At 42.7% G+C, this 14,090-nt stretch overlaps 1 protein-coding gene across 9 annotated transcripts in view; it reads right to left on the bottom strand.

Annotated features, from left to right (window-relative positions):
- Positions 1–14,090, bottom strand: part of FOXP1 (forkhead box P1) — a 586,136-nt gene that overhangs the window by 143,578 nt on the left and 428,468 nt on the right. For all 9 annotated transcript variants that reach the window (XM_068557265.1, XM_068557270.1, XM_068557271.1 and 6 more), the window contains one exon: positions 4,390–4,488. In XM_068557265.1, the coding sequence (XP_068413366.1) occupies positions 4,390–4,488 (99 nt within the window). The remainder of the gene's footprint in view (positions 1–4,389; positions 4,489–14,090) is intronic.

Here is a 14,090-nt window from a genome sequence, read left to right as displayed (position 1 = left end):
TAAGGGTCAGTATTTCCAAACCATTCCATTTCACTATCTACCACATAAAATCGTAGTTTCCTTTAAAGGTTTCCTCTTACCAATTTATTCCTCAGTGAATAACGTGGAAATGATACGAGGTACTAAGATTATATGTGGCATTAATGCCAAGCAAAATGTTGCCTAAAGCACGTTTTATATAACTGCAAATAAAAATGCTAAAAAAAACACCTGCTGAATCTTGCATTTTAACTTCCTCCACTTAAGGCAGGAGTCCTCATTACCATCCTGAGCTTCCAGCGGGACGAAAAGGCAGACCCTTCCAGTGAATTCCACACCAGCCCTCCTTCCAGTGAAACGGCCCCCTGTGTGAGGGGCTTGCACATGAGATAAACTTGGAAGGAGGGGACGGGACAGGAGAGAAAAGTATCAGATGACTGCTTTCAAGTTCAAATTCTTTATACATGGCCTGAAATGGTGGTCAGCTCTCCTCGGTAAGCAACACACAAGGTTTACTTTCTTTCTTAACTTGAATGCTGCCAGAATACACATGTACTTTTACTTTCTTAGGAGAAAATGTGTCATTTGATTTCCTTCCAGTTTATGTCCTTGTGCCAACAACTAAAACGCTTAAAGAACCCAAATGAATTACTACCCAGAAACGGTGGTCAAAGTTCCAAAATGTGATCAATAAAATTGCTCACAAATTAATCTTCAGCCAGGAAAGTTACACATTTTCGAGGTTATGGGCGCACCTGCACTGTTAAGCATTTATTTCACTTGTTTTAGCAATCTTCAGAAGTATATAAATATTTATAAAAGGAAGCCTACTATTTTTACTCACATATAATTTTCTTTCTGTGGCAAAACCTGGTTAATTCTTTCACAGCTCAAGCATCCTGCAGGTAGGGTCTGTCTCCTAGACATTTTTACATCTCTGAACAGCAGCTTGATGCCCTGCAAGTTGTAGCTGTTCTAGAAACGTTCACTGAGTTGCATTTAATTAATTCAGAGCCTTCTGAGGCTGAATTTATGATGGGGCCAATTTCCAATTTTCACTTGTACCATTCATAAAAAAATTTGCAAAGCAAATTAATAGACCAAATAAGGAGCTATTTAGGTTACTAAGTAGAATATTTTTCAAGAACTTCAGAAGCAATATCTGTACCCGATTCATGCCTTCACCATAAACTACAATGTCACCCAAGAACGCGACCAGTTCGGATTTAGTTCAGCGTGTGTATCTGAAAGATACACACAAAGAGCGTCATGTCTCACTTATTTACTCTCATTTCGCTGAAATTAGTCCAAATCGGTGATGTTTGACTACATTTTGTGATCTCTGTCGAGTAACCACTTATAGCCTCCTCTAACTTTCCATTTTCTTTTGTTTGTATCATCAGCCTGTGAAACTGGAGAGCACTGCCAAACATAAAGCAGGGAAGTGTGAGATTTGCTTAAAATATGAGTCACAGTATATTTGGGGATTTGGGTTTCTTTTTTTTTTTTTTCCTCAAGCTATCAGCAGATCAAATCCTTCTTCCCTGTCAAGCCTTGCTCTGTGTGGAAGATCTGAAATTTGCTAAAATAGGTCTCTCGGTGTAGAAGGGAGGGTAAGGAGATCAGAGAGGAACACTGTTAAGATTTGCTGTAGGATTTCCCTTTCATGTCAGAGCCGCTCTGGCTGAGATGCCCCAGCAAGGACATGGCTCGACAAGATATATTTAAATGTGAAGGTTATTCCTTCCATGAATCACCAAGTCTACCTAAGTATTTTTATAACAAGGTAATATGCCATGTGGCCTAGGTTAGTAATTTTTCCTCTCTGTTTGTGGAAGGCCAGCCAACCCAATAAAACTTAGTGAATGTGCATGACCCTACCAGGCAGCTGAAGAGGCAACAGTCTATGATGCACTTGCATGTGTGTACGCACGTACGTACACACACACACACACACACACACACACACACACACACACACACACACCCCCCCCACAAACACACACACAGGTCTACCGACTCTCCCCTCCCCCCAACCCCGGAATCAACTCTTAAAACTGGTCTAAATGCTTTGCTTGTCAACTCTCCCACTGAGGGGGCAGGAAAGGACTCAAAACATCTTCTTTAGCAAAACCAGCATCCAAGATGGCCCCCTCGTCCCACACTTTTCATACAGACTGAAGTGCTCAGTAGAATGCATTAGGCTGGTTTTGACACTGTCCTTTGCCAAGAAAAACAAAGCCCTCTGTATCATACTCTTCTGGGGGCTAAAAGCCTTATAACGGGCAAGAAGAAGAAGAGCCCTCCAAAGGAAATCCCCTAAAACTTGACTTCATATACTTAGCCCTAAAGGACCTTCACTCACCTTGGAAAAGAAGTTACCTAAAAATGCCCTATGTTTTTTAAGAAGCATCTAGAAAATAAGTCTAGTCGAAAAGATTACAAATGATATTCAATACTGAAGAGCAGTTCATTAGACCATGTATGTGTGTCCTTTTTGAAAATTCTCTCTAACCAAAGCACTACGATATGTGAGATTCTGCCCCCCAATAATATATTGTTATTTTTCCAACGCATTCGAGGTCTGATCAATTCAAGAGGACTCACAGTATTTTTAAGGCTGTGAGAGCTCCAAGGGGGAGGCAAAAAGAATGGACAGTCATTTGAATCACTGAATGACAGGCTGGGCTAGCTCCCTGTATACATTAATAAATTAGAATTTTAATTGTGTCTCTGTCTGCAGGAGATGCCCCAGTACTTTAATATGTACCAACAATTGGCTATGTTCTGGAATCTGCAATGTGGCCTCCGCTGCTGACCTCTGAAGCACAATTCCCAGTCTGACTACGGAAACCGTTCAGTTTGATCCTTTCAACTTATTTGAATCCTGACAAATAAGCTCACAGCTGAAAGGTCAACACAGTCATATTTCATCCTCCAGAGCTGTTCTTAAGACATCTGCACAACAAAGCACTGCTTATAGCACCTGACATGGGACCTCAGTGACACTGGACCTCATTAAAAATGTCCCCAGCATTCACACACATGAAAAGGCATATGGGTTGGTGATGGCTGACCAAATAAACTGCTTTTGGAAGTGTTAGTAAACAATGCACATTGTCATTCAACTCTGCCAGTAAAGTGCTGCTATCATGCTGAACTTCCTCTAGACGGTGACAATTTCCAAGCAGACGTAGAAGCACCAGAACGTGTGGCCCAAGGTCAGTTTGATCTCTGTAGGATAATTTGGGTGCTGGTATACTGGTTCTCTCTGATCTGAGAAGAGTCAACCCAAGCTAGAATTTGGGTTGACCTTGTGATCATCTTAATCGGCATCAAGTTATACCCACCAGCTCCCACTTACAAATTCCTCTCCAGAATGCCCAGCGTGGGAAACTCATCTTTGCTTCCCATCTTGAGGGATGCCCACTGTTAGCTATGTAAGTAGTTGAGCCACCCGGTACCTGCCCTGCAAGTGCCCTCCCTGTCCTGGACGGGAGCATGGGCTACTCCATGTCATGTTTCTTTAAAATGTCTATGACAATTTTCTACTCCAAGTCAAAGATTCAAAGTAGATTTTTATGAACTCACTCCTTCCACTCCGCTAATCCCTGCCCTCAATGTGCCTGAAATGAGAAGCTGCCAAAACGGTCTTTTTGAGTATCTTTACATAAAAGATGCTTGCCAATCTTTGTCAGTGATTCAGAAATATTTGGAAAACATCCAGTGAATAATGGAGTAGGTATTACATTCATTACTAGGTGTATTAAAAAATACAGTATCTTCCTTAATCCCAATACGTTCTTGACAGTATTGACATTTTGGGTTGAATCATTCTCTCTTGTGGGATACTTTCCTGTGCACTGTAGGATGTTCGCAGCCTCCCCGGTCTCCCTCTACTAGATGCCAGCAGCACCCATTCCCCCCAAGTTGTGAGAACCGAAAATGTCTCCAGACACTGCCCAATGTCCTTTGAGGGGTAAAAGCACTCCGGCTGAAAACCACTGCACTAAAGTAACATTTGTGTGCGTGTGTGTGTCCCATTTCCAGACAGATCACAAGAGAATGAGTGACATATGTGAGCACTATGGACTTTTCCTCACTGGTAGGCCGCACTGCCTAATAAGCAACCCATGCCAACAACTCCTCCGCCTCCGATCAAATGGTCTCATTAGATTTGCTTACTCCCAACAACAAAAATGTTGGTTGAACAGACATTTTCCCCCCAAATGTCATGTTCTAGTGTTAAACAAAAAAATGAAGTTTTTTGCAGAAGATTTCCTTACAGGATTTGCAATTCTCAACACAATCCACTTCTGAATGGCTTATCAGCTGTCCCAAAGTGTATCATCAACTTAAAGAAAAAAAAAGAAGAAGAAGAAAAAAAAAAAAAAAAAAAAGACTTGCTACCTGAAGGGCTGGTTGTTTGTCATTCCTCTTGGGAGACTTTAATCCACTAACTTGCTGCTGTTGCTGCTGGAGAAGAAGCTGTCTTGCCACTTGAAGTGCCTGCAAGGAAAAATGGAAGGAACACGTTTGTGTTACTACACAGGTTCAGGGCCTCCTTCACAAAAAAGTGTTCTAGGAAGGACACATGAGGACGAGATCTTGACTTTTCCATTTCCGGGCAAATGAAACAGCAAACCAAACTTCCCACCAGTCTAAGTCGGAAAACTTCCCAGAATGTGTTTACGTTTTCTTAGAGTTAGCCAATTTCATCCACAGTTCCTCGGGCGTAGCAGTCCATCTGAGCAGACACTTGATTCCTACCATCAATGTGACATGAAATGTAGAGTATGAATGACTGGGACTTTGAGGAAGGAGGGCAGAGAGAGGCCAGGAAGGACCTGGGCAAAGCCAGAAACTTCGGAGACAATAAAGGGCTCTTTTCAAAGGTACCTTCCTACTCCTCCAATTCTTCTCGTGGGAGCCAGGCAACTCGAGTTGAAAGTAACACTTTCACCTCATTTGAGTCCAAATAAAGAGGAAAAGCTAAGTGGTGGACCACACTGTGGGTAAAGTTATTTGTGAAGGAAGATCAAATCAGGGTGACCTTGATGGACTACGTAAGAAAAAATCTTGGCCAATCTGACCTCTAAGTCCACTCAAAGGGTACCTTACACGCTTGTGAATAAAACTGACTGTGTCAAACACAAATGGGTCCTTCTGAGCTTACACCGTGGGCTGGTTTTTATTTAAAGCTAGAAACTGGGGAGGTGCTATCGACTGGAGATAAAACCAAAGGAGAAAAGGAGACTCCTCCAAAGGCAGAACACTGACCAATGACTGACCAATCTTTTTCAAAAGCTCAAATAAAAAAGTATGTCATCAATAAGTTTTCATGCAGTCATTCAGTGACAAAGGACTTAATAGGAATAACAGCTAGCCCCACCTTTCCAAAGAGGACAGCAGGATTGGCAACAGAAAACTGAAATTTGCAGACACTGTGCTAGAAAATCACACGAGAAGTTACATTATTTGAATCAATTCAGCTGAGAACCAAAAATGTACATATGGACAAGATGTTGAGAAGGCTCGTTAAATGATGCGCCTGGAGTTTAGAGACAAAACAAGATTTACTGGGGATCACATCAATAATCATTGCTACATGATAACTCATTATTTGCACCTGAAAGAAGATTCACACAGAGACGTGGTCAACGTATCGAAAAGATCTGACACTATAATCTTAGAAAGTGTGAACAATGGGCTAATGATGGTAGTGGGTTCCTCAAAGAGGAACAGATGTCATTTACATAAGAAAACAGTGTTTATAGTTCTGGGAAAAGTTAGAGTGACACGGTGCAGTGGGGAAAGGCAAGATGGTACGGGGTTTCCCGTGCAGCAAACTCAGAGGAAGGGCAATGAGAGTGGTCAAGGGGACTCCTGTTCACGAAAAGATGCCTGAAAATGTTGAATCAGCAAGAGGAGTACTTCTCCTCAATCTAACTAAACCGAGCTCATGACTGTACCGTCGTCACAAAGAATATTTTTAAGACGCTATGTAAGGTTGCGTGGTGGCTTTGTGCCTAAGAGGTCCAGAGGGAGGAAATGAAACATACGCACAGATAAAGAAACGGGTGACAGGGCTTCCCTGGTGGCGCAGTGGTTGAGAATCTGCCTGCCAATGCAGGGGACACGGGTTCGAGCCCTGGTCCGGGAAGATCCCACGTGCCGCGGAGCAGCTGGGCCCGTGAGCCACAATTACTGAGCCTGCGCGTCTGGAGCCTGTGCTCCGCAACAAGAGAGGCCGCGACAGTGAGAGGCCCGCGCACCGCGATGAAGAGTGGCCCCCGCTTGCCACAACTAGAGAAAGCCCTCGCACAGAAACGAAGATCCAACACGGCCATTAATAAATAAATAAAGCACACCTAGTATAGTGTAATTTAAAAAAAAAAAAAAAAAAAGAAACGGGTGACAAAGAAAAGATCTTGGGAAAGACGGACCCCTCCTATCTCACCTCCCTACTGCACCCACCCTTCTTGTCCCTTCAGTAGCCTTCTGTCTACGGAACTCACCACGACCAGCCCTTCAGATGGAACGGACAGGCTATTTCATCTGGGAAGGGAGAGGCATGTTCGAGAAAGCCTGCCTGCAAGAGCCTTGAGAAGAGAGGCTGTCTGAGAGGGGCATCTGGAAGCCAAGACGCCTGGGAGAGTTGCCTGAGGCTCCAGCCTGCTGTCTCCGAGGAGGATTCACCACCATCACTGGACTCCGGGTTTCCTTGTCTCCTTGGAGACGCTCAGTACATGCGTAGGTGTAAAAGTGGGCAGAGTGAAGATTTCATTTATATCATATAAGAAAAATAGTCCCGTTGCAAGGTGCCTGCAGGAGCAAGAGCCTCTCCTCCTACTGTGTACGTCCTCTTAGCTATTTTCCATGAAGGTTTTGTGGCTTTTTAATGTAGGAAAGGGAACTGTTACATATTTTAAGTGCTACCTTCAGAGCTCCCAGAGTCACAGACTGATCAGCCAAGAAGGGTCTGGCTACTGGTTGGAAAGGCAGACAGAAGGTCTGGAGATGACAATGAAAAGATCGTGCGGAGAAAGATACGGTGGGGAAGAGGAGAAAAGTTAGGTGCATTCAAGACCAAAACAGAGCAAGCAAAGGAGATCAGAGTAGCGGCAACTCCGCAGAGTCACAAATCTTTGTTGAAATAATTTACCACGTTTCACCAAATACTTGGAGAACAGGGACTCAATTTTCAAGTACTCAAGTCTCAGAGAATCTATACAGTGAGCTCCTCGTTTAAGCAAAAGACATACTAATAAGTGTCCTTTAAAAAAAAATGTACATACACACAAACCTATTCTTATATGAGCAAGTTCTCATAAACGCACTTCAGCAAAAGAAAGTATAGGACTCAAATTTAAGTTTGCAACAAATGTTTACTGAGCTGGCTCTATACATTTCAAAATTAGCTACTGGAATCCTTGCAATTTTTCTGCTGGGTTGAAGGAAAAAAAGTCATTTATGTGTGTAACATCTTTTTCAGACCCAACATGGGGGAAATCAAATTACATAATCGCGTAACATCCAGCCCTTTCACAGCATTTCAGACAAAGCCACACCAAGGAAGATAATTAAAGATAGAAGCACAGGGCAGAAAAGGTTTAGGAACTTGTATGAACGCAAGGGAAATTTTAGTCAAACTACTGAAGAGAGAACAGATGATGAAGATGTGTAAACTGGCCTCCAAACTTCACCCTCAAAATGAATGCAAACAGGTAAAATAACTTCAAATATTTGGGATGGAGAGACAACCCTAGCGCAAAGAACATATTCATCTTGAGGGACTTCCCTCATGGCGCAGTGGATAAGACTCCGCGCTCCCAGCGCAGGGGATGCGGGTTCGATCCCTGGTCAGGGAACTAGACAGATCCTGCGTGCTGCAACTAAGAAGTTCGGCATGCCGCAACTAAGGCCTGGCGCAGCCAAATAAATAATCTTTTAAAAAATATATTAAAAAAGAATTATTCATCTTGATATGAATTGTTATGAATTATTCCATAATAATTCCCTGGCCTCATCATGAGTATGAGAACAAAGTTGGGGGAAAGTACTAACACTTCCCCACCTTCCGAAAAATCAACTAAGGTCTCAGCCAGAATTTTAAACCTAATTTATTAGAACTTATAAAGTGCTGTGAAATCAATCACTAAAGGGCATTTGCTTTTCTGATTCCCATGATATTTTAATCACTGTAATCTAGATTTTAAATCGTCACAAAAAAAGAAGAGAAATAGACCCTTAGTGCACCAGACTATGTATATGACATTATAATACAAATCCCTTTTTTTTTTTTTTAAAACATCTTTATTGGAGTATAATTGCTTTACAATGGTGTGTTAGTTTCTGCTTTATAACAAAGTGCATCAGCTATACATATACATATATCCCCATATCTCCGCCCTCTTGTGTCTCCCTCCCACCCTCCCTATCCCACCCCTCTAGGTATCTACCATGTGAGTCAAAGATGCTTACCGTCATATTCACTGCTGGTCAGTAAAAAATTTGTAATGACTGATGGGGTCCCCTTTGGGAATTGCACCACGGACCTACATCCACTTTCTTTCCTATACATGCTGACTTGATAGCCATTTTTACCTGTTCCATGCATCAAAATCATAAAAACCAGATTCATGTCTTTCATCTCAGACTCCACTGCCTAAACCTCAGAGATGTGTCCCAACACGACTAAGGAGTGAGGACGGACTTCTCTTATTTTTATAACAGTTTCTCAATCATGATTGGAGCAAGGTCCCTTAAGATATCCTGTTTGAAGATACAAGTAGATCCTTTAGCAGCTATAGAATAATAAGATTCAAGTAGATATTGTGTGTGTGTGTGTGTGTGTGTGTGTGTGTGTGTGTGTGAAAGAGAGAGAGACAGAGAGACAGAGAGACAGAGGGAGAGGGAGAGAGAGGGAGGGAGAATATGAATAAATAAAAGAATTTCCCTTGTAAGAAGCAAGGATCAACTGTGACTCAAGTTCCACCAGACCAACTGCTTGTGTAAATAACTTAAAAGGTTCCATCCAATCTCTGGAGACCTTTTACTCTTGGTGGTGCTTTCCTGGGCTGGGTTGAGTCAACACTTCCTTTAGAACAGATGTGACAATTGCCTGGCCCTGGATAACGTGGTGCTGTACTTGACTGCTAGGCTGGAGTTACAGTAAAGATGCAGTTCGAAGATGTCAGTGTGAAGGCGAGTGATAAAACCAGGCACTTATGGCTCAGTTGCACACAATCCCATGTATTGTCCTTCAACAGATGAAATCAATGGCCCTGTGAGCTAAGAGGAGCCAAGGCATACACTGGCTCCCTCTCTGCCTTGGCTGCTATCTATGCCCCGATCTGCCCAAGGGGTTGAAGTCTCCTTGTGGTCAGCACGCCACGGACCCCAGCCCGAGCTGGGCACTCAGAAGGTCAGGGGGACTGGCGCTGGGTTGCTAGTTTGGCAGCACGCTAGTTAGTTTCATGGTGACTGGGGACCTGGACAGTTTTGACACATCTTCCATTCTTCTGGTTCCAGATGACTTCATTCTCATCAGTGCCTGCCATTCCTTGTAAATACGTGCCATCTGTTATTTACAAATTATATTTTACATCAGCATGTTTGTAACTTTCGAGCTATTTACATCTCAAGTTCATGGCAGGTGCTTGTATTTGGGGGGTGAGGCATCCTATGAGGTATGCTATGTTTAGCGTGTTGATCAAGGTAGCCAATGTTCAAAAAACATGTTTACCATATTTTAAGAAACACCAATGTGTTTACATAAAATATGGTTTAAGTAAACATGCACACATACATAAAGCAACCCGGTAGGAGAAAACAGACAATTATTTTTTTTACATAACACACTTGGTGATGAGACCTGAGATCAGTACTGATACATGGAGATCTTCAAAAAATATGAGGCACTGCAGCATTTTAGGTCAAGGGTCAGCAAACTTTAGCCCAGGGACCAAATCCAGCCCATCACCTGTTTTTGTCCAGCCCATGAGATAAGAATGGTTGTTACTTATTTAAACAGTTGGGAGAACAACAAAAAAATATTCTGTGACACGAAAATCACATGGAATGTAAGTTTCAGTGTCCACAAATAAAGTTTTATTGGAACACAGTCACCTTCATTTGCTTCCATACCACCCGGCTGCTTTTAGGCTACAAAGCAGAGTTAAGTACTTGTGACAGAGACCGAAATGCCTAAAATATTTCCTATCTAGCCCTTTACAAGAGAAGTTTGCCAGCTTATCTTAGGCCGCTATCTGTATTCTGAGATTCTCATAAGATTCCCCTGGACACAGTTTTACATAAACAGAGCTTTCAATCATTTGGCCAGAATAATTTTAGAGTGGAGCTAAGATGCAAGGATGTTACTAATTAGCTATTCTTAAGGCTCAAACTCATTTTTGATTTTCTGAGAAGGAACTGGGGCAGGAACACAAAATACATCCACGTACTCCTCTATCTGAAACCATTTCAAACTACTTGCGAACGCTGAACGCATGTTTCTTCTTCCCACAGGTCATTTATGGCAGTTCAGAGTGAATCTCATTCTAGTGCGAGGTTTTCAACGTGCCCTATTGGCCAGTGGAGAAGGGCTGGTGACTTCCTGTCTGCCCCGAGAAGCTGTCCCATCTCCAGCTTCAAAGGCTGCTCTGAGTCAGTCACCCTTCCTCTAGTTTCTTGTCCTAGACTCTCCGCACCCCGCAAGATCAAACCTGTTTCTCAGACAATTTCACAGGCTAACCAACAGTCACTGCGTAGGTGAGGGTGGAAGGAAAAGCCAGCAATAAAAAGCCACATGGGAAGCTTAGTAGGAAAGAAGACATGTTCTCTCCTCTATTTCTCAACCTCTACAGACACCTCAAGTCCCTCCAGAGCACCTTTTCCCCCTACGCTAATTTGCTATCTTGGCTCAACTCCAGCAACCAGCTACCATCTAAACACGAATGCTCCTCATGGAACCCAATCTGACAGTTGCTCTGGAGCAAGACCCAGAAATAAGTATGCAGGGAAACTCCATCACCCCCTTGCTTTGGACACGGTAAGTATTCCAGTGCAGGATGAAAAGCAGGTTTGTGGGTTACTTTAAGAAAAGAAATGACGGTGGCTGACAGAACTAGAAGCATTTGCACAGAACCAACAACATTCCAAGGCAGTGAGTTCTCCAACAAGAATGCAAAAAAAAAAAAAATTATATATATATATATATATATATATATATATATATATGTATATGTATATACACACGCACACACACACATACATATATATGTGTATATGTATATAATTTACAACTAGAGCACTTGGTTATCACAGGAGAATGGAAAAGTGAGCTAATCTCACAGAGGGATTTCAGTGATTATGAATATGAAAATATTAGATGCCCAAGGAAAGATTCCAATTCTAACGATTGTGTAAATATTAGATACCCAATGAAAGATAGCACTGTAGCAGACCCTCAAGTCATGTTACTGGCGACATAAGTAAACAACAAACGAAAACATACTTTATCAGGACTTTAATGCACAGAGGGCAACAACAACCAACAAAAAATCATCAGAGAGCCTTTAATCGTCTCTTTGCACCAGTCACTGTTTGGTCTAATCTGTGATACTGCAAATAAGGGTGTAGACTCTCATTGGTAGTTGATTCACTTGACTCCACCCCCCAAAAGTAGGCGGGGCCGACAGCAACGCCTTAGATCATTTGGGACAGTGGATCTGAATCCATGACCCAGACGAGAAAGGTTCTACGGCGCATCCCCCATCCTCAAGAGTTCTGACAGCTCTATAAAGTGTCCTACGCCTTGAGGGCATTCCAGCCGATATTTAGAGAGCGCGTGGCTTTCTCCAAATGTTCCACAGCCTCTGCAAGTGAGTTTATGAGACAACAGCTGGAGAGACGTGGTGAAAAACTGGAGCAGAGACCATCTCACTCCTACGACTCTCCAAAACTACGTGTTCAAGTTAAAAGCAAAAGGGACAGGAAATGGAAAAGTCAAAGTCCCCTGTCGTCACCACTGTCCTGACTGAAGAAGAAGACAGGGCCGTGAGCAGTGTCACCTCCACCTGTGCGGGTGGAGAAAGATGAGGCCACCACCCAGCGTCCCCTCCCCAACCGGGACCACTGCAATTTCTGTACTGTCCCACACCAGCTTGAACCTCCATCCTCTAGATCGACTTCCAATGCCACGTTTCCCAAATCTTTACTGACAAGATTTCATGGTCCTTAAGCTACACAGAGGATGGTTTTTACTGCTATGACATTTAATAGTCATATATTCTTTGCTTTAAAATCTAACAAATAATGCAAAGACATGAGTACAGGTAGCTTGGGAGTGTGTGTGAGTGTGTGAATGTGTGTGTGTGTGTGTGTGTGTGTGTGTGTGTAGGCAATCCATTAGAGCATCTTTTCTTAGGAGAAAAGATGGCAAATGCCATTTCCTTCTTCTTTTTTAAACATTTAATTTTTTTTATTTTTTATTTTTAGAAGAGCTGGGATGAAGGAGAGCAGAGTTATGCAACTGTGTTCTTGCACCATGCCGTGATTCACCAGCATTAGTGCTGCAGGGTTCAAACACCATCTCATGCACCTACTACAGGAGACTTGGACACAGAAATACCAGAAGGCTGTAGACAGGAGGAGGCATTTTGCTATAAGCCCCACCCCCAAAGGAAACCTGGGAAGCAGAAAAAGGGTCCGCAAACCCCATATTCACTTGCAGTTATGAATAACCTTTTTTATTTGTAAGGCGCCCAGAAGATGCCTCCTGCCAAAGAAGGTCAAAGTTAGGAACTTTCACAAGCCAAAAGGAAAAGGGTATCTGTGATCCTCTTGCAAAATCAGCTGAAATAAGTGTAATGGCTACAAACAGGCAGAAAGTCTGTTTGAAGTCTCTCATAAGAGCAGGAAAGAAAAGCCCCACCATCATGCTCCTACTCCAAACACCTATTAACACAGGGCCCCCCAAGCACCTTGTTGAGGCCCCGGGTTGGCTGCTCCTGGCGGGAGCCAGTGCCAGACGCTGAATCACCACCACCGAGTCTCCGGTACCTGAGTTATGTTTGGAAGGGTTCCATTCAAGCACTGCCCAGGCCTGAGCCTGTCTAGCTCATGAGAGTTGACAAGACCACAGCCTGGGGTACCATGACTGGAGGCAAGATTAGCACTGCAATGAAGTAACACAGAAGTCAACTTTATTAGACAGTATCTAAAATGTTAAGCAGGATGCTGCATCAAACCCATTTCCCCTAGTTAAGGAAGGACCAGACTGTACCCAAAAGTGAATAAATAAACTGACCCAGTCCTTCTCCAAGTTCCCGAAGTAGAAAACAGCGGGGGTCAAATGCGAGACTAAATGAATCCAAGGGATCTGTTAACTCACTGTATTAACCTGCTGTTTTCTGCAATTGCCTTTTATGAGGGTGCAGCCCGGTAACTCTCATGAATAATCCAGATTCTTATCTTTTCATAACCTTGGAGTGAGCCTTTGAAAGCTGCCAAAGAATCTGGCTGGAATCATGCTCAAAATAAAGAAGAATTTTCTATGATTCTACTCGTAACACTGAACTTAAGTTTCTGCTCAAGCAAATGATGCTGTATCCATTTTTCTTCTTGTAATATAAGCCACACATACTCGAGATGCCCTAACAGGAAATAAACCCTTAGAAGGCTTCACTTCACAAATTACCTTCCTTTCCTTAGCTGAATTTTGGGCAAAGAAGCAAGAGTGGGAACCAAGTCCAGCTGAGATAAAAGACAAAAGAAAGAAATAGAAAAAAGAGGAGGGGAAGGACCCAAATATGACTAATAATCTAAAGTTTGGAACTACTCACTCTTGGCCAAAGTTAGCCTAGGTAGAAAAAAATCCAAATATTTTCCAATAATTTACACTTGCAAAGCAGTTATTGCAAACAGCGAAGAATATACCTGTATAAGACCTTAAGAAATGAGGCACATCTAGAAACACAGGGGCAAGTGGAGGGTCATAACTCCCCGCATTTAGAATACTAAAATAAAAACAACGTATTGAATTGCTTACTACGTGCCAGGCACTATGCCAGTTAGTTGCTTTATACTTTTTATTTTATTCTTCGTTC

The sequence above is a fragment of the Eschrichtius robustus genome, chromosome 12, assembly GCF_028021215.1.
Source record: "Eschrichtius robustus isolate mEscRob2 chromosome 12, mEscRob2.pri, whole genome shotgun sequence".
Lineage (NCBI taxonomy): Eukaryota > Metazoa > Chordata > Mammalia > Artiodactyla > Eschrichtiidae > Eschrichtius > Eschrichtius robustus.
This window is presented reverse-complemented; position numbering and strand designations above follow the sequence as displayed.